Raw genomic sequence first — 20,729 nt, forward strand, 5'->3', positions numbered from 1 at the left:
CCGGTAGAGAAAAGTGGCATATAAGAACCAAATTTTCTTTTTAGCCAAAAGGCCAAGAAGCAATCCTATCTCTAATTGTTTATACAGCACTGAAAGCATAGCTTTCATATAAAACTTTTAACCTCTAATTTCTCCTTCTCCTTCTCTGTCCTCCATTCCCCTTTCCTCAAGGTCTTTTGTTTTAAAATACTGTTAATCTGTGATGAGGGTTTGTTCTTCCTAAGCTAATCATTCTACTGTGCCTGCTCTTGAAGTGCTTTGTGAATAATAATTATCATCACCATCGTCTGATTACTGACTGTGAGAAGGGAGTAAACAAAAATAGAAACTCAAGAACTGAACATTTAAATGACAATATCTTAGCAAATCAGGACAGCTTTGATTTGTTCTACTTAACCAGGTCCCTTTTCAGTCCCTCCAACAATAAGGCACAATTATGCTTATAGATGCATATCTAGGAGTGTGGTGCAATCCAAATCCTTTTGCACTCTCGTGTTCAACATTCCGAGGAACCTGGTGAATCATCCTCTTCCTAGCAAACTAGCCATTTGAGAAGCCACATGGATCCCCATTCGGGAGAAAAGAGATACATATCTAAATTAATGAACAGCTGACATGGAATGTAGATGTCTGAAAATGAGGAGGAACCTGGGTGCTGAATGCAACCATCATTCAAGCCCTGACAGCATAGCTCATACCTCCCTACTCCCCCAAGCCAACACAGCAATAAGGGAGGTAAGATCCTAGCATTAAATTCAAAAAGAGAGCTGTACTTTTAATTGCAGCCCTTCAAAACAAGGTAAATGTTCTAACCCTCATAGCTATGGAATACTGCCTCAAATATGAAAAACCAAACTGTATCTGTTAATTATGAAAACCAGCCGTATTAACATCATGCATTCTGAACACAGAAAATTAACTTTCTAATATTGACACCAATATGCTGATGACACCCAGCTTTTCCTCCTGATGGACAGCCGCCCTGATTCTCCCCCAGAAGCATTAGCCAGCTGCCTGAAAGCAGTGACGAGATGGCTCAAGCAGAGTCATCTGAAGCTCAACCCTTCAAAGAAGGGCCCAAGTGAGGAAGTGTGCCTACCCAACCTGGACAGAGTGCAACTATCAGTGGCTCACTCCTCCAGGAGCTTGGGTGTGGTTTTAGATGCCACCCTCTCTAAGGAGGCTCAGGTCAGCCAAGTAGCACAGCTGCCATTCTAAGACCTTCACCGAGTCAAACTACTAGCTCCCTACTTGGCCACAGAACACCTAGCCACAGTGATCCACATGACGGTCACCTCTAGACTAGACTTCTGTAACTCACTCTATGCAGGCCTGCCCTTAACCCAGAAACTGCAACTGATCCAGAATACTGCAGCCAGAGTCCTAACAGCAACACCATGAAGATCTCACATTCGGCCCATCCTTCAAGAACTGCACTGGCTTCCAGTCAAATTCCAGATCAGGCTTAAGGTTCTAGTAAATACCTTTAAGGCCATCCACGGTCTGGGCCCAGTGTACCTAAGGGATATCCTCTCTGCCTACACCCTGCAAAAAGCTTTGTGCTCTACTACGTCAGTATGTTACAGTTAAATGGATGTCCTTGCCATGTTTGTTCCATTATATTATTGTTTTTCTGTTATGTCTGTATTGCTATTGTTCAATTTATCATATTGTACTCTTTTTTCTCAAGTTCTATGCTATCTGCCCTGAGCCTTAGGGGAGGGCGCTATATAAATTGAATGAATGAATGAATGAATGAATGAATGAATGAATGAATGAATGAATGAATGAATGAATGAATGAATGAATGAATGAGGCAGTTCAGGTCATGGGCACAGAATACATTCTAGATAGACAGAGTAACATTCCTGAAGACAGCAAAAGCAAACATCAACAAACTACATCACGGGAATGAAGTAGACATAGACCAGCGAGAAGTACAGAAGCCCTATTCTAGAAAACGTTTGACATGAAAAGGATTATCAGGACAGGGAGAGAGATTATAAGCAAGTAGGTGGCAGAGAAGAAAAAAAACACAGAAGGGGCTGAAGGCATTCAGACAAGAAATTATTTGTGACAGAAAAAAAAGGACAACTGGTATTAGATAATATAGTAGATACTAATTGACACAGAAGGAAAACCCTGATACAGAAGTAAAAATGAAAGGGACAAAATAAGTTAAAGGAACAAGTTGCCAAGAATGAATATTATCTACAAAGTGACCTGATGGGTTGGGTCCAGCAGAAATGTCTGCCAAAGGATGGAAGACATTTTTGCCTGTTCCCTATTCCTGCTACAAACGTCCAGCTCCCCAGTCACACAATTCCTAGAGGATCCCTCTGCCCCAGGACCAGCATTTGGGGGGACATTTGGGCTGCAGTGCCAGGGGAAGGGCACGATAGCAACACACTTGTGATGGAAATGCTTGAAGTCAGCGGAGATTTTCTGCAGGTTACATCACGATGTTATTTGTGGCTGAGTAATAGAATATAAAAGCCACAAGACATAAAAAAATACTTACAGCAATTTATTTCATCCACCTTATCCGGACAGTCTGGAAAGCCATCACATATCATTGTATGTTTGATACACAGCTTGTTTGAGGGACACTCCCAAAGGCCCCGTTCTTTGCAACCTGAAGACATTTTCCCCCAAAAAAAGAAAAGGAAAAGTAATTTACTTCAAAAATTTGTCAAATACAGTGTGTTCTGTTGTAAAAAGCAGATATGAAATATATATATGGATTAAATACTATATATATATATGCATGAAATATATTGGAAGAAGATATGAAATATGTATTTATATTATACACACACATGACCTGGAATGTTTATACCTATTAGACCAGCCTTTCTCAACTTTCTTACTGTTGAGAAACCCCTGAAACATTCTTCAGGCTTTGAGAAACCCCAGAAGTGGCACGATCATACAGCATATGGTTGGGAAGCTTAATTGTATACATGTCCACCCACAGACCCTCCTATTCCCACCTCCTCCAGATCTATCATTGGCTATTTTTAGGGGGGAAGGTCAACATAAGCATTCCTAACTCTCTGTGAAAAACTCCATCCCTTTTGAAGGATTTAAGAAAGTTTGCCACTAAGCCCAACCTAGAACAGAATAGTACTTTCTGAACCTGATCTCCCAGATTGTCAGAGGAGGAATCTATTAACAGGCAGTCATCCAGAAAAGGAAAAGCAGTAACCTGTTGCATCCTAAGGAATGCTACCACCACAGTTGTGAGCTTGGTAAACACAGTGTAGTATGTAAAAATATCCTTTCCCCCCCCCTGCTCAAACTGTAAGAAAAGTTTATAGGAACAATGTACAGAAATATGGAAATATGTCTTCTTAAGGTCAAGGACTGCCTATCACAAGTCGTGAGTTAAAAACTCAATCACAGAAGGTAACAAAACCATACAAAATTTATAAATGTTCATTTATTTAGACTTCTTAAATCCAAAATAGGACATCTACCCCATCTTTCTTATCAACCATTAAAAAACCTAGAATGAAAACCCTTTTAAAAAGAGAGCCAGTTTGGTGTAGTAGTTAGGAGTGCGGACTTCTAATCTGGCATGCCGGGTTCGATTCACATGCAGCCAGCTGGGTGACCTTGGGCTCACCATGGCACTGATAAAGCTGTTCTGACCGAGCAGTGATATCAGGGCTCTCTCAGCCTCACCCACCCCACAGGGTGTCTGTTGTGGGGAGAGGAAAGGGAAGGCGACTGTAAGCCGCTTTGAGCCTCCTTCGGGTAGGGAAAAGCGGCATATAAGAACCAACTCTTCTTCTTCTTCTTAAAAAAATTCTCAAGGGGCCTTCTCTATGGTACCCTTCAGCAAGAGCTTTTGGAGCTGTGAACAAAGTTCAGAGAAAGGCAGCAGCTGGCTTGGCAGCAAACCACTGATTACTGCCGTGGCTGGAGCCAGCCGCAAAAAAGGCGGCATGGCTTGGACAGCCCCTTCCCCAGCTCCTGCAGCAGGCACATGACTCACCTGCCGCATGAGAAGGCGCAGGGGTGTGGGGGGAAGAGTGGTCCCAGGAGCCATTTAAATGGGACCATGCCAGAGCCTTCCCTTTGTCCTGCTCTTCCCAGCACGTGGCTTATTTCCCACCCTCCCTCCCTGTATTGTAGCACTGACGGTATTTTTCTTCTGTTCATCACATTACAGTTATGTTGTTTTGTTTTATTTCATCACAGCTGGCAGTTTTGGAAAGGGGCGGATCCTTGTCTTTGGGAGCCCGCACCTGCATGCCAGGCTCGGGCAGTATCGGGGAGCTCCATAAGAGGCTGGGTGCATGCTGAGCAGCAGTGCCTCTCTGGGAAGGAGCTGCCATGCTGTGCAGGTGACGGTGTGAGCCCTAATACAAGCTGATGTATGAAGGGCCTATACCAATACCACCCTCCCATGGGGCCCAGCAAGCTTGGTGGTTGGGGTGAGCTTGACCAGGGTGCTGGAAGCTTCAATTGGTCGGCTGGCCAATCTGAAGCTGGATCCGCCCCTTGGTATGTCGACGCTCATGTTAACAATAAAGCTGTGGCCTATAATCATGCCAGAAAAAAGTACAGTTGTCCGTGTCCTCTGTGCAGCCTGGAACATGCCAGCCTGCTAGGTAATGGACTGTCTATTGCCTTGGAACCCAACTGACAAACAGATAAGCATTTAAACCCCAAGCGGCAACCAGTACAACAATCAATAGCACCCTGGAATCCTGAGTGATCAAGTCCCAAGTGGGGAAATAAGCAGAGAACCAGTTCAAAACCCATCTGGGGTGGTTAGTTAGAAATTTGGATTTTGAGATTGTTGGAGGAACGTGTTGAACTGGTCTGTGTCACTGACTTTGCTTTATCTTCTGGAAAGGTGTTTTGTACTGTTTAGGAGGATACTGAAAATATTAAGACTGTTTCTACATGGAGGGGTAAAACATTCATGGCCTCCTGCTTGCAAATGCAAGATGGTAAACCTCGCATTTGCAGCCCTCCTGCATTTTCCCTCTCCCTCATTGCAGCTTTTTGCCTCCCAACGTTTCTGCAAGGGAAAACAAGCCAAACGTCTCCCCCACCCCCCTCTTTGGCTTGTCAATCACAGCAAGCCACCAATCACAGCGCTGCAGTTCACATTATGTGATAATGAAGTGAAGTAAATAGAGAACTATGAGGTCTCCAACTTGATTTCAAGGAGATTTTAATGCACTAAACTTTCTCAAGAATATGCTCAATATGTCATCATCTGTACAAATGATGTTTAAAGACGTTTAATCTGTGTTTGCAACAAGAAATAATATGAACAAGGAGTGGGCAGCTTTCTAGAACTCTAAAAGGATTGGCTGTTCCTCAGTAACAACATTAGGCATAGTCAAAGAAATGTCATTCTGACAGCTGTAATTTTCTAGAAGATGCAGTCTCCCATATTTATAGAAGCTAATAGTAATTCTGTTAACCACTAAAGACATTATGTCTAGGAAACACACAGAGAGAAGAAGCAATTCACTGTTAAAGAAATTCACTTTGTATAATAAACTGTATTTCATATCTTAAAGTCAAATAGCCAAAAGTACTGTTTCTGTACCTGTGAATGTAGCAAAACAAAATCTGAAGAGAACACGCTAATTTTGTGAGATGCAAAACAAGTTGAAATTAAATTTGCTTTAGATTATTTATGCTTTTAAAAAAAAACACACACAGCAGGTATATCCAAAGTACAAATTATCTAATTTTTAAAATTTAACTCTATCCCAATAGAAGAAGTGGGAATGAAGGGTAATTCCTCCACAACAGAAGAGCAGAGGAGCTTTGAAAGTTTGGCCATTACCTTTAAAATATATAATTACCTCACTGAGCGCTGTGGCTTCATTTAAAATGGATATTTAAGAGAAGGATGGAAGTGTCAAGTACTGTTGAATACAACAAAAGAGATAAGGGCTGAGTGAGTAAAAGAACCACTAGAAGGGAGGAGTTTCACCTTCCAACTGAGCTTGTTTAATGTTGTGGGAGGTGAAGAAAGGAATTCAAGGATACTGAAATAGCATGACTGTTAAGAATATATCCTCCATGCTCAGGAATGTGTGGCAGCTATTATAAATATTTTTGGATTTGTCTCTTGATTTGGAATGCCTTTGGACAAATTAAATATGTGTGGTCTCTTTAAGAGGGAATACAGTGTTGGTTTCTGCTAACAAAACTTATTGATGGAGAAGTGCAGCTAGAAGGAATATATATCAAGGTAATTTGGAGATTAAGCAGACTGTGAATAAACAAATGAATAAAGGCAATAGCCAACGGGATTACCAAACATCCCTGAGAAGGTTTTCATTTGCTGGTAAAGGGGATTCAACATCCCAAGCCTACCAGACAAGAAGTGACAAGATGAATGGGGAATTAAATGAATCATTAACAACAATAAAGCAAATTTTGCAAATGAATTAGGAGGCAATAAATCACCTGAGTTTGAATATAAAAGAGTTAACCAAAAAATGGAGAACTGGAAGAAACAACAAAAAAGATAGTGGAAGATTTGAAGGAAATTAAAAGGAGAATTCATAATAATAAACAAACTGTGGAAACTATGAGAGAATCTGGAGAACCAAATGGCCACACTGGAATATAGACAAAGAGAACGTATCCGAAGATTCAGGGGTCTAACAGATAAGGATTATATTGATATTAGGAGATGTTTGATAGATGGACTAGCCAAACTATTAGACATGAATGTGGAAGATATGGAAGATCAAGTTGACATAGTATTCTGGGTTAACTCTGTATACGAAAAACAACATAAACTTCCCAAAGACTGTCTCATCCAATTTACAACAAGGAGTATTAAAGATCAAATTATGCAGAAGCACCAAAAACACCTTTTTCTGTTGTGAAAGAACATATTAAAATTTTAAAGGAGATTACAGCAAGGCTTTTGAGGAAAAGAAAAGATAACAAATTTTTGTCCAGGGCTTTAAAGGACAAAGGAATGAGATATAGATGGGAGGTACCAGAGGGGATATCCTTCAGTTACAGAGGGGAAAAGTATGAGTTGACAGAACAGATCAAGACACAAGCTTTTTGGTGAAAATATAAGAATTCATTTGACCCAGATCCACTTAGCTAACTAGGTGCTGTAGTGACTTTAATAAATTATTGATTTTTATTTCTGCAAATGTGAGGGTTTTTTTCTTGGAATGTTTATGGGTTGAATGGGAAAAGCAAGCATGGAAAGCTCTTGCATTTTTTGTCTAAACAGAAAGTTGATTTAATTTGCTTATTTGCTTTAATTTGCTTATTTGATTTAATTTGCTTACAAACAAACAAACAAACAAACAAATAAATAAATAAATAAATAAATGTGGCCAGCTTAAAGTACCAGGTGCTATAAAACACAATTCATATACCTAACCCAGCACCTCCAAAAACAGCTGCAGAAGTTTTAGAGGCAGACAAATACTCTCAAGGCTAAATTCTCAGCTTCTCAGCCCTAATTCTGCTCTCCACTAAAGCTTATCCTTATAAATGAGGCTAATGAAAAGGGGCTCACCTTATTGGTGAGCCAAGAAAAAAGAACGATAGAAGGTTGCTGATACAGAGAAATTTAAGTGTTGAATTTGGTTCATGTTACGGGAATTTTAAAAAGGGATAATTTTTTAATGTTAAAGATCAACTAAACCTGAAATTGATTTATAGTGATAATGAAGGCAGGGTCTTAATAATTAAGATAGAGGTAGATGGAGTAAGGGTGACTTGTGTTGGTATATACGCACCGAATGACAAGAAACCTTGCTTCTATTTTTAAAAATGAAAAAGAAATTACTAGAATTACCTAATGAAGATATTACCTTGATGGGTGATTTTAATGGAGTAATAGATAAAGGGTTAGATAGAGATGGTATTTAAAATGTGAATGATAAAGATAAATCACTTTCCCAAACTTTTACTATATGGTAAATCAATTAGGTTTGAGGGATATATGGAGAGAGCAAAATCCAGAACAGAGAGAGTATACAAACTACTCAAATAAATTTAACTCCAATTCCAGAATTGATACAATTTGGATAATAAAGAGACTGTTTCTGCATGGAGGGGTAAAACATGGGTGGCCTCCTGCTTGTAAATGCGGAATAGTAAACTCCACGTTTGCAGCCCTCCTTACAGGAGACTCTTCCTGCATTTTCCCTCTGCCCCATTGTGGATTTTTGGATCACCCACTCACCCCCTTTCCCACCTCATATCCCACCTCTGGAAAACACAAATGGGACTGTTTTTTCCTGCCTGAGTTGTGAAAAGGCTGGACATAGTAACTGAAATCCAAAAAACATTCTGTGTAAACGGTTGGCTTAAAAACAAAGTGCTCAGAGCCCTGTATGATCAGGAGAAGGCCGCTCAATCACACACCCCCCCCCATTTTCCCAGCTCATTCCCCACCTCCAGAAAACAGAAATTAGGTTGTGTTTTGCCTGTCCAATCCTAAAAGGACCGTGGACATTTTAAAGAATATTTTATTTTACCTTTGACAGTGTAGCTTTGCGATCACACTGCAATGCGGACCACACCATTAAAAAAAATTATTCGGAGCAGGAAATGGAGAGGGGAGGGAGGGTGCAAGTGCAAGACATCGCTGCAGAGACTATTGCACCTTTTCACTTCCATGTAGGATTGCCCTTGGTTGCTCACTGGTTGCTCACTGGTTGCTCACCAATGGAATGTGAGATAAAATGTGGGAAACCCACTTTGTGGGAAATCCACTTTGTTATTTCCCTCATCCCGTGATCCAGCCCCTGGGCAGCCTTGGGATGCACATGATGTCATGTGGAGGGGGCTCTAGAACCTGCCAGCAACCTCCTTGTGCAGAAACAGAGAATTATGAATGAAATTGTTGATATGAAATTTCACACTGCAATCCCACAACAGCTGGGGAAACAGGAGCAATTCTAACAAAATATTTAAATATGCAATAAGTAAAATAAAAACTGCATATATTAAATATACTTAAATAATACAAAAAGATTTTAACAGCTCCAACCCGCAAATTAAAGTTATCTATACAGCTTTTAGCTAGCTTCCTTTCTACTACATTTGTTTCATGTATCCCCCCCCCCCCCCATGTTGTATGTAAACCGCCCAGAACCATACGGAAGGGCGGTATAGAAATTAAATAAATAAAAAAATAAATGTGGCCAGCTTAAAGTACCAGGTGCTATAAAACACAATTCATATACCTAACCCAGCACCTCCGAAAACAGCTGCAGAAGTTTTAGAGGCAGACAAATACTCTCAAGGCTAAATTCTCAGCTTCTCAGCCCTAATTCTGCTCTCCACTAAAGCTTATCCTTATCAATGAGCCTAATGAAAAGGGGCTCACCTTATTGGTGAGCCAAGAAAAAAATCAAAACACTAACTCCATATGCTTTCCACACAAAAAAAAACACACACACAAACTGAGGTGAGGAAACACAATAAAACAATGTAAGTAAAAGATTTTTAAAGTTTTATCACAGCTACAGCGCAGTTCCTAATGCCTGATGCCATTCCTCTTTTGCTGGTGCCTGCTTGGTCTAGTGATTAGGGCATTCATCTTGGATGTGGAGGCCATGTGTTCAATCCCAGCTTCCGTTTGGCAACAGGACTACATTGCAACTTGGACACTCACTCAACTGTGTGCACAGCCAGGGTGGAGAGTCATGCAGCCATTGATAGTCACTGCTTGGTTGTGCCCATTTAAGCCACTCAGAGGGATGCTACTGGCCAGTGCTCCTTGATTGCTGGTTGTTTCCAAGGTTGCTCTCTGGCATGTTTGCTATGGATATGTGCCCAGTGGAGAGGCCTGTGTTGTCTCCCTTGAGATGAATGTCCATAGGGAGCCAACAAGCAGTGCCACTGCGACCTCCATAGCATTTCTCAGAATTAGCCTGCCCCCCCCCCCAATCCTTTACCTTGGGACCCTAGAGGTGTAAGTATGAAGGTTATATGTGTCTTGCCACCTTGTTCTTGTGGAAGCATTTTCAATTATTTTAACTCATGTTTAAAAGTATCATTAAATTACAGATTGTTCATTTAGTTGGTAGAGTTGCCTTGTTGATGGGGGAGAGTGCAGGATGGAGAAGAAAAAAGGATAGAGATGAGAGAGAAAGGAATGGGGGAAGCCAATCAGATTATAGGCCACCGTGGCCTCAACAACAGGCCTGGTGGAAGACTGCTATTTTACAGGCCCTGTGGAACTTTGACAACTCCATCAGGGCCCAGATTTCAACTGGCAATGCCTTCCACCAGACTGAAGTCATGCATAATAGGCGAAGGCAAGCAAAATGCCCATGTTCATTATGGAGGTTATCATCTGCACCACAGTTGAAAACAAGAATGCATGGCTTATAATGCCATCTTAATCATGCTGTCTAAACACTGCATAAAGAAAAGCTGACTGCTGCTGTCCATTCACGAAGAGCTGCCAGGGAGGGTGGTATAGAAATGTAACAAACAAACAAATAAGAGTTCTTTCTCAGGAGATGCAACGAAGTTTGCACATCTGAGCACAAACCTCAGTTAGTAATAGGAGCACTTGAAATTAACATGTGTCTAGAAAATAATTATTGCACCTTGTTTTAGAATAGGTCTCAAGGAGTAAACACTGAACATTAGTATGCCAAAAGTTAGAACTTACTGATGATCGCAGTAACATATTTATCTGATCCAAGCTGCTATTATGTTCTTACATTTCTTTTTGTGCATAGTGTACACTGACTAAAGCTTTATGCTAACAGCTAGGGTGATGTTCAGCATGAGTGCTGGACTTGGGGCCAAACCATCTACACTTAAATTATTCCTCCATCATACAACTCATTGCTAAAAACAAACGTGGAGAAGACTATGAAGAAATCTGTAAAAAGTAAAGTGTGCACCTGTGCACCCATGGTTGAGGCTGCATGATTAGGGAAGAGAGAAGGCCCTGCTCCCAAACTCAATCTGTATTAAAGAACTGATGTGGGGATCAAATGGGATCAACAATTTATGAACCACCTGGGCTTTATGGAAGAACAATGGAATATAAAAAGAAATTGCTTTTAGGCTGCATAGGCCCAGTTTTTGACCCGCTATTATATTTTCTGCTTAGTTTATCACTCCCCCACCACCAAATAATTCCAAGATTATAGGACTCAAATATGCCATTAAGAATCAATGATTGCCCTTGACGCCCCAGCTACTTTTCAGTTAACACCCGGTTAAGTTCATTTACCACAGTTCTCTTCATCACTATCATCTTCACAGTCTGCTTGCCCATCACATCTTCGGGAGGATAAGACACACCTCCCCGAGCGACATTTGAAGTGACTGGGTGAGCATTCTGTCAGGAAATGCACAAAGTCCAATCAGATTTTTAAAAGTCATAAGGCAAAGACAGAAGTAAAAAGAGAGAGAGAGATCACAAGCTGTCTTTTTAGTCTCAAAACCGAAATGATAGGCATGCGTTCCAGTGACTACTGTGACTTCTGTGATGTGACTACAGGCAAGTTAACTGGAGGGGGAATTTTTACAAAATGCAAATGGCTGAAGGCAATGGGTGATATGTAGGTTCCTTTGTGTTATCAAGGGAGAGCAGTTAATTGGAAAGGTGAGCAGTTGACATGTGCTAAGTATTGGTAGGAATGACACTGCTTTCTGGAGCTGATTTATTAAACATGAATGGGTGCATTTGGATCTACTTATCAAAGAACTGGAGTGCCTTAAGGCAATAAAATCTAAAACACATACACTAACACTAAAAGAAGCCTTAAAACAGTATCAATTGGTCATTCACTTCCTTACTAAGTACCTGCCACAGTAAAAAGTTTTAAAATTAAGTCTTTTAAAATTAAGTACAAGGATTAAACTACCCTGGCAGAGAATTCCATAAGAAATTCCTGCCACTGTTGAAAACACCGCTGTGTATAGGTAATATTGGTTTCAGATAAAGTAGGAGACCAACATCAATGACCCAAGAAGCATCAGAAAGTTCTCATGCTCAAGCCCAATCTAAACAACTGAGAGTAGAGCAAAGGCACTGGCACTGTTCCTGTGTTGGAATTACAATCAGCAAGTAATTTGGTAAAGTTAACCTTGAAGGGTTGCTTTTAAGCTGCAATGCTGTACCTGTGTGCTCACTAGAGATACCAGATGTTCACTGCTGGGATAGCAGACAAATTATCTAAACATGTACTTGGAGTTTTCCATTCTACGTGGCTAAGGAATTTCTTTGTTTAAGCTGCCACCACCACCCACTTCCTGCTCTCCAGGAAGAGAAAGACCTTTGCCTTAGAAAAAGGAACCATCCTCCACCATTTTCTCAGCTTTCTTCATCTGCTGATGTGTGGGCATGTAGTCCTGATTGCAGCCTAGCCATAGGGGCTTGCAATGTGTTGCTTTTGTAACTAACTTTTAAGCTTTTGTGCACTGCATCAGTAAGAAGGCTGAAGCAGATGAATATGATATATATTCATGTATAATCTTTCTAGTAAAGATTATTCCTTTTAAACCTCAAAGTGCTGTGACTTTGGGTCTTTGCCTAATTCACAAAAGGTTACCTATAGCTGCAAACTTTCTGTTACACTGCAGCTCTATTTTTCTGGATGGACCGAGTCCAGAAAAGTCCCAACATCCTGTTCATTTCGGTGTTGGTTACAATTTACAAATGGGACCATTTTTCAGTTCAACTAGAAAATTCTTTAAGTTGCTTTGATAATGATATTTCACATCTTTTCCAGATTAATAAAGTCCTAGGACTATGATTTATTTTAGCACACCTCCCATTTGTGCCTGGAATGGGCAGGGGGCGACAACACACCCCTCTGCAGCAACAGGCTTTGCACCAAAATCCTCTCCCACAAATATCTACCTCTGCCCCCTCAGGAGACACTTAACCTCATCATACCTTGTGCTCCAGGCCTCCTATCCTCCAGGAATGGGGTGGAAGTGCCATCAACCAGAAGCAGCAGGTAGAAGAGATGCTGGCAAACTGCATCTTTATTCTCTTTTCTAGCAGTGTGTGTGGCTGAGACCCCTTGTCTGCTAAGAGGGAGTTGCTGAATGCCAAGCACCTCTTTATCCTGCTCCTTTCCATCTGAGCTGTGAGCCAGGACAAGCCTGAAGCCTACATTTCTGTGTGCCCCATCCATTCCATGATGGGTCAACCTCTGGGGCAGGCTGCAAAAAACTACTTGAGAACTGACTGGATGGGCCAAATTACCCCAAATCATCCTTGCTCTCCTGTCCTTCTGCCCAGGAACAAGCTTATGGCTGGGAGCCTGCCCTATTCCAGCAGCTTTCATGTCTGCCATTTGTACTTCCATTCAATACTTTTGTCCTCCAGCCTTCTATTACGCCTTTCACAAATGGGTTGGTGTTCACTTCATATACTCACAACACCAATAATCTGATTGGAAATTTAATCTTAAATATTATAAAAATGAAATACCCATCTACAAAACCTCAATATTAGTTTAAAGTACTGAAAAACAAGTCACCTTCTACATCCTCATCAGGGGTTAGGCAGGTTTGGTTGCCTGAATTTTCTTCTGGAAACTGAGTACAATCAGTGTCTTCTGGCCATTGCAAGCCCACAATCCCAAGGACAGACTCACATCTTTCCTTGGACTGCTCACAAAGTGCTCTGGAAAGAGTAATTTGAATGGAAAGAGAGAAATGGTTGATAGAAAACTTATCCTCCCTACAAAAAGAAAACTGGCAAAAGCCACAAATCTAGTTAAGAAAATAAAGATTTTAAAAGTTATATATAAAAACTGATCTATACGTCCCATTTACCCCCACACATACACAGAGTAGATCCTCACTGGGGTCCTACACTGTTCCTAGGATCTGCTTCAACCTCAGGAACAAATTTCAGGAGGTTCAGAAGTCTGCGAAGGGAGGGGGAGTAACAAAAACGTCCACTCTGTGATCAGATACTCAGCTGTGAAGTAGGGATGCCAGTCTCCAGGTGGGACCTAAGGAATTACTGCTCATCTCCAGATTATAGAGTTCCATTCCCCTGGAGAAAATGGATGTTTTGGAGGGTGGGCTTGATGGCATTGTACCCCAGCCTCTGTCCTCCTCAGGCACTACCCCCAAATCTCCAGCAGTTTCCTAACAAAGAGCTGGCAATTCTATAAAGGCAATGGTAAAGGTATCCCCTGTGCAAGCACCGGGTCATGTCTGACCCTTGGGGTGACGCCCTCCAGCGTTTCCATGGCAGACTCAGTTCAGGGCAGCCTTGCCCGTATTACACATACCCTAATCCCTCTGGTGGCCAGGGGGCCCCTGACAACCTACAATGAAAACTTTGCTCAGTCTATATGTACGTGCTTACGATGGGTCATCTCATCTCAATATGTAATATATATGTTTGGAGGCTGCTCATGTAGTACTTCTTTTGCACAGCTCTTAATTATTTTCTGCAAAACACCAACAGATTATTTTCAGACTGATCAAAGACCCTCTGCTGTTTCAAGGACATTGCTTGCAGCTTGATTACGAATACAAACCAGGTTTCCCAAAACTCGTGGAGAATAATATAACAATATAACAATAATATAACAACACAAAGGATCATGGAAACATCCTCACCAGCACCCACAGGGTCAGGAGAATAGCACAGGAGGCTTATCCAGCACTACTTTTCTAGAACCTGAATTACTTTCTAGATAAAAAGTATTCTCCTTTGCATCATTACAAAAACTCATATGGAAGCCTTTCCATAGTAATAATTATTTTGATAGTCCTTTATTAGATCTATTTTTTCCATTAAAGCCATTTGAGATGGACTAACCAGAAACAGAACATGCTATTATTTGAAACAATATCCTATCAGTGTCACTGCCTATAATGGTTCTAAAATGCCTCAGTCATTATTTCCCAAAAACTCGAAGTGCAAATCAGATGCACGTGTGACAAGTATTCAGAAGCAGCCAAAATAAACAGTTGATTTATATAAGGATCCATGACATTTTGCAGAATCTTCTGAAGCTATGTGCCGGTGCCAAAGGAACAAATATGTATATTTGTTTATGTTGCTCTACATGCATTGCGAAACAGAATTCCATGCTTTATTTAATTTTTAATAGGCAACAAGTGCACATTTATACTTAGAAAAAAAAGCTATATTTAGAAGCATTGGGAATGCTGCCTGACACGGTGATCACCTTAGAAAACCAGGTGGCTGCTATCTTTCAGAGTGTGTTTGTCCTGCTCCAGCTCGTGTGCCAACTGCCTCCAATCCTGATTCAGTCTAATGTGATCCATGCCTAAGTGATATATAGACTGAACTATTGCAATGCACTGAACTTGGGGCTTCCCTTAAAGAGTGTTCAGAAGCCACTGCTAATGCAAAACACTACAGCTAGACAAAGGGTTGAGACTTGCTATTAAGAGCATATGGCCCTGATATTACAGGAATTACACTGGCTACCAATCCACTCTGAAGCCCAGTTCAAGGCGTTGTTTTCGTCCTTTAAAGCCTTACATAGCTAGGTAACAGGGTAGCTAAAAGACTATCTTCTCCCATATGTTCCTGCCCAGGAATTAAGACTGCAGGGATATGCCCTCCTGACAGTCCCATCAATTAAAGCTACTAGTTTGCTGGGTGCACAAGGGAGCCCTATAGTTAGGGACCCCCCCCCCAAAGAGGTACACTTGGCCCCCTCATTGTCAATCTTCAGAATGCAACTGAAGACAGTTTTATTTAGGTCTGCATTTAGATTGGTTTAGTTTAGTTATATTACTAGCAGTCCTAATCCTCATTTTTATACTGCAACTTTTATAGGTTTTGTAATTGTTGTCTTTATTATGTTTTTAATAATGTTTTATCTATGTTATACACCACCTTGAGCTGCAAGGGAGAAAAGAGGCTACTAAACATTTTAAATCGATGTCACATCAAATATTGAATTGAACCCAAAGGGTGCTTCTTCTTGAACAAGGGAAATGCTCTTTCAGAGGATTTCCCCTAAAACTGTACACACACTACATTCCCCATCTCTCCAAGGTTCATTCAGCTTCCAGGACTGTCTTCTGGGGAGAGGGAGGAGTTTCAAGGAGTTGCAGTGGGGAGCAGAAAGCAGCAAAAACCAATTTCACAGGTAGAAGTCTGATCACTTTCCTTTGTTTCCACTTCTTTGGAAACATAAGAATAAGTTTATCAAATCAAAAAGTTCCAAAGCTTTTTATTCTGAACTTTTATCTTGAGGTTCATGGACTTCAGAAAATGGAAGGGTTGGATAAACTTAGAGAACCTTATGTATTGTTGTACGTAATAACTTATTAGTTTCAGGTGTTTATACTGATGAAAAAAGACAGGAGTTTGATGCATGTAAGGATCAAGAGGAAGAAGTACTTCTGTATAATAACTTTGCCAAGAAGTCATTGAATGTGCTCTGCACAGCACGGAGTAAGGAAATAAGACAGAGAAAACAAATAAGCACACATTCCTCTGCCTCTATATGTGCACTAGCATGTCTCTAATCATGGAAGATATAGCATTCTATTACCTGGAGTCTTTGCTAACCAGCCAGTCTGTTGCCTGTTCCAAGTGGCCATGGCAGCCATCAGGATGGAGCAAAGATGTGAGAGTTCCTTCTTCCATATGGAATCAAAGAAAATGGACCCCTCTCTCTCTGAGCTGAGGGATTTTCTCTTTTCTGTTTTCCCACCCCTTATGACTGATCATGAATGGCAGAGACCGCAATGGGTCCCCGGCGGTTTCTCGCAGTGGGGAAACATGCAGCGTCGCTTCTCCCGGTGCACAAAGTCTACCCTGGAGTTGTGCATAATGGTTGTTATTTCTGAAATTTTAGTTAGATGGTTTGGGGGCTACCATACATGAAACTAAGGGATATTGCAGGAATCTTGCTCCTGACTGGCACCTATCATAAGTGGAGACAAGCCAGCTTCCCGATTACGAACATAAACAAGGATGGTATAACAAATGAGGATCAAGATGAAGGAGACCTGGGTTCAAAACTCCAGTTAATTATGATGCTCGTTGACTCTCTTCCTCTCTCTCATATTATCTCACAGAGTTGTGTGAGGATAAAATGGAGAAGCCAAGAACCGCTTAATCCTCCCTGAGCCACTCTGGAGAAAGAGTGGGTAAAATAAACTATTGCACATATCTAGAAAAGGGAAGGGAGAAACAGGTATAACAAAATTAGGCTGAAACTTTTACTGAACAATTTAGAAATTAGAATCTGAACAAATCAAATTTCCCAAATCAGACACTACAAGCTACCAGGAAGACGAAATGCAAATGCAAAATATGTTCATATTTTTACAGCATTGCAGAACTTTACATCACGGAACAAGAAACTATGCCAATTATTACTATGCCAAGGTTGTTTTCTTTACCATTCCTTAATGTGCATAATTGAGCAAATACACACTTCAGTACTTTGTTCAGTGAATAATAGGGAAAAGCTAGAAGAGTGTGAAAATGTCTTCAGAGAAATATTAGAGGGGTTCAATAGTTGCTTTGCAGTAGTCAGTTAGCGAAATGCGAACTCAAGTCTTCTCAGCAACAAGCAAAAGTTGCGGGGCAATCCTTAACAAGGCAGTCTTCTACGCCCATTGACTTCAGTGGAGTTAGAAAGGGTGTGCCTCTGTCTAGGATTGCGCTGGTATGATTCATGGATTCACCAGCATTGCACATAATGGCATAGATGAAGAAGAGACTATCTGCCCTCCTAGCTTTAACTGGATCATTGATTTAACTCTGGATTTGCAGATTTAATGTTGACAATGCACACCCTTCTTGTCGTGGCTGCATTGCAGCTTCTAAAACAAAATATTAGAAGCAATGGTAACTCATAGTCACACCCAGACTTTTTCAACCTTTTGACCTTAGAGAAGCCCCTGAAATATTTTTCAGGCTTCAGGGAGCCCCAGAACTGAGCCAGAAGTGATGTCAGCTGGCCATGATACCTTGCCCCACCTGGGGAAGACTCTGGGGGGGAGAGAAAGGAGGTATATTGAGGTAGGAATAAATGTCCAGGTTCTGCCTCCTTCCACAAATGCAGTAACCACATAACAACTCCACCCCCAGGTCAATAGGAGCTACCGGATCCTTGTTTTCATGGCAATGTCAAGAATAGCCTGTGGCCAAGGCCATTAAGGCAGGGTATAGGGGAAAGGCCAGGGAGGCACTGAGAAGCACTCACAGAGCCCCAGGGCTCCAAGGAGCCCTGATTGGGGATCCTTGGTCTCACCATTGATAATTGTCCTTTTGTGCACAGTAGTCAGACTTAAAATTGCACTGAAAAGGAAAACAAATCAGAATGCAGCTTGCTATTAAATGTTACCTGCATGGTGGAATCCGTTGGTTTGTCTGAGGATTGCATTTTGGCACCAGGATTGTGCATGCAAAAAACATCAAATATTTGTAACAATTAGTTTGAACCAAAGCTGGGAAGAGAGAGGACTCCCAACTGATGGAGGCTTCTTTCTGTGTTCGATGGCCCAAGTAATTGGGGAAATGAGTATAATTATAAGGCAGGTTCATGCACAGTTCCAATGTAATTGGTTCACATAGACCTGGCAGAGAGGGGGGGAAAGGTTGAAATTACATTTTAAATACATAAGTAATGTTTTTGGAATTCTATGATTTCATGCATTATCCAGTCATTCCAAGATGCAAGATCATATTTTACCACCATTCTCAATTCCCAAAGGAAAGAAAATGTATCCTATTATTGAATTCAAATCAAAGCAAGAAAAGTCACACCAGAACCAACGCCCACATGGTTCTATAACGATAGACATTAACTTTTTTGTTGTAACTTATGTTCTTACAGTTTGCAAAATGTGTGTACATAGAAAATCAAAGATGTGAACTTTCTAGCAAAATGTCCAGTGCCTACTAAATGTATAACAAAAATAACCATTATCAAATAATTCTGCATTCTTTCTTTTAAAATTATCAGCTGTTTTCTCACTTTCATGAGGAGAGCAAACTGCATCTCTCAGCCCAGGGCCAAGTTTTGAGTGATCATGAGTGAACCGGCCCTTTGTGTTGGCCCATGATTCAAAGGCTCTTTGGAGCCATTCTACAATTCAGTATTATATGGAGATCTACTACAAGTTAATTTCAAAACAGAAGGCCACTATTCAGCCAGTACAGGCATATAAATGCATGCCTATTATGTATTTGTTTCACATTATTATTTTGTGCATGTAACATTAAATTGAAAACAGGGCAGATTTGTGAGTCAACTGTAGCCATCTTTCTTTCATGTCAGCTTGTTTATGCTCCCATAGTCTATTCTGAAAATACAACAAGATGAACAAAAACTAGAAAGCCAGTGACAACAGAAAACTGGAATAAGTTGTCACGACAAATTTCTTCTATCTTTAGTCAAGTTTATAACTAAACACCTTTGCTTTCTTCTCTCCTAATCAAAATCATTCCAAGCATTGACAACTGTGACCATCATTCATAAAGAGTAGCTTAAAAGAAAAGAGCATTTTCTCTGATGTCCTGCAAGACACCTTGATTAATGTAACCAGTGGGGAGGCTGCTGGAAGCATGCAGTTGGGATAGCACTGCTAAAAAGGAAATGCCCAACTCACTACAATTCACATGGCTGTTATTCACATTACAGAGAGAAGAGTTGCCACAGGAATCAGGACAGGATGCAGAAGTACATTTCTGATTACCTTGGTGACAAAGCATCTGACCTAGAGGGACAAAATAAGATGTTAGAATAACTGCTGTAGGGTGAAACTATTTTGACCAAGAAAATAGTCAGTCCTGAAGAGACAAGAATTAACAAAAGGATTGTACATAAATAATGTGTCTAGATCACTATCTGAAGAAACTAAGTTAACAATAATGACAATTACATTAGACTAGGCTTTTTCAACCAGGGTTTTGTTGATGGCCCTGGGTTTTTTGAACAGGTGGGATTTAATTAATTTTTTATATTTAAAAAAAATGTTAAACATTGATTGGGTGATAAGATCATATATGGTCATGTCAACCTCCCCCCCCTCCCAAAACAGCCAATGCTGGGCCTGGAGGGGGTGGGGAGGGGAGGGGCTCTGAGTGGGCGTGTACGCAGCTATGCTTCCCAACTATATAACCCTACTTCTGGGGTTTCTCAAAGCATGAAGAACGTTTCAGGGGGTTCTCAATGGTTAAAAAGTTTTAAAAGGCTGCATTAGACAGCACTGTGTCAGCAGCAGGCATTCTGTCCTTCCATGAAACCATCAAATGATCACACAAACTTTCTTCCTCACCTATTAGCCCACCAGAATATAGACTTTGATAGGATGCAGACTTTTTTGTCTAAATCCTACCCAAGGTCTCATCAGTTTTTGCTGGGAAAAAAAATTAGCTTTCAAAAAGTAAATCCTCCACCCTAGAATCAGTCTCAGAAAGTAAAATGGTGAATATTAACCAAGGTGTAACACATGATGGTGACGTCAGAAGCTAAGGAATATGCTCAGCAATCGGCAGCTGTGACAGCCGGCATTCATCTGCTGCTTCGACAGGTTAACAGCATTGGCCTGCAGGACTTTAGCCAAAGCACACTCATCCTACGTCAAGATAGGAAGACATTTGTTCCCAAAGGATCATTTGTTATGCTGCCCTGATGGCCTGATAGCTGGCTGTGTGCAGATTGAAGTGCAAAAGAGGAGTAGACCTTCCTACCCAAAGCATCCATTTGCCTTCTTTATCTGTAGGGGCAGAATGTGAAACCTGCATGTAATTAACCTGAAAT

At 40.9% G+C, this 20,729-nt stretch overlaps 1 protein-coding gene across 6 annotated transcripts in view; it reads right to left on the reverse strand.

Moving 5' to 3' along the window:
• Positions 1–20,729, reverse strand: part of CORIN (corin, serine peptidase) — a 111,459-nt gene that overhangs the window by 23,177 nt on the left and 67,553 nt on the right. For 5 of the 6 annotated variants that reach the window (XM_077301903.1, XM_077301900.1, XM_077301901.1 and 2 more), the window contains exons 10-14: positions 19,576–19,683; positions 18,309–18,540; positions 13,485–13,630; positions 11,222–11,329; positions 2,522–2,635 (exon numbers count right to left, since the gene is read on the reverse strand). In XM_077301903.1, the coding sequence (XP_077158018.1) occupies positions 2,522–2,635; positions 11,222–11,329; positions 13,485–13,630; positions 18,309–18,540; positions 19,576–19,683 (708 nt within the window). The remainder of the gene's footprint in view (positions 1–2,521; positions 2,636–11,221; positions 11,330–13,484; positions 13,631–18,308; positions 18,541–19,575; positions 19,684–20,729) is intronic. The other variant, XM_077301899.1, reaches the window with a different exon arrangement.

This window comes from Paroedura picta, chromosome 10 (assembly GCF_049243985.1).
Source record: "Paroedura picta isolate Pp20150507F chromosome 10, Ppicta_v3.0, whole genome shotgun sequence".
Taxonomy (NCBI): domain Eukaryota; kingdom Metazoa; phylum Chordata; class Lepidosauria; order Squamata; family Gekkonidae; genus Paroedura; species Paroedura picta.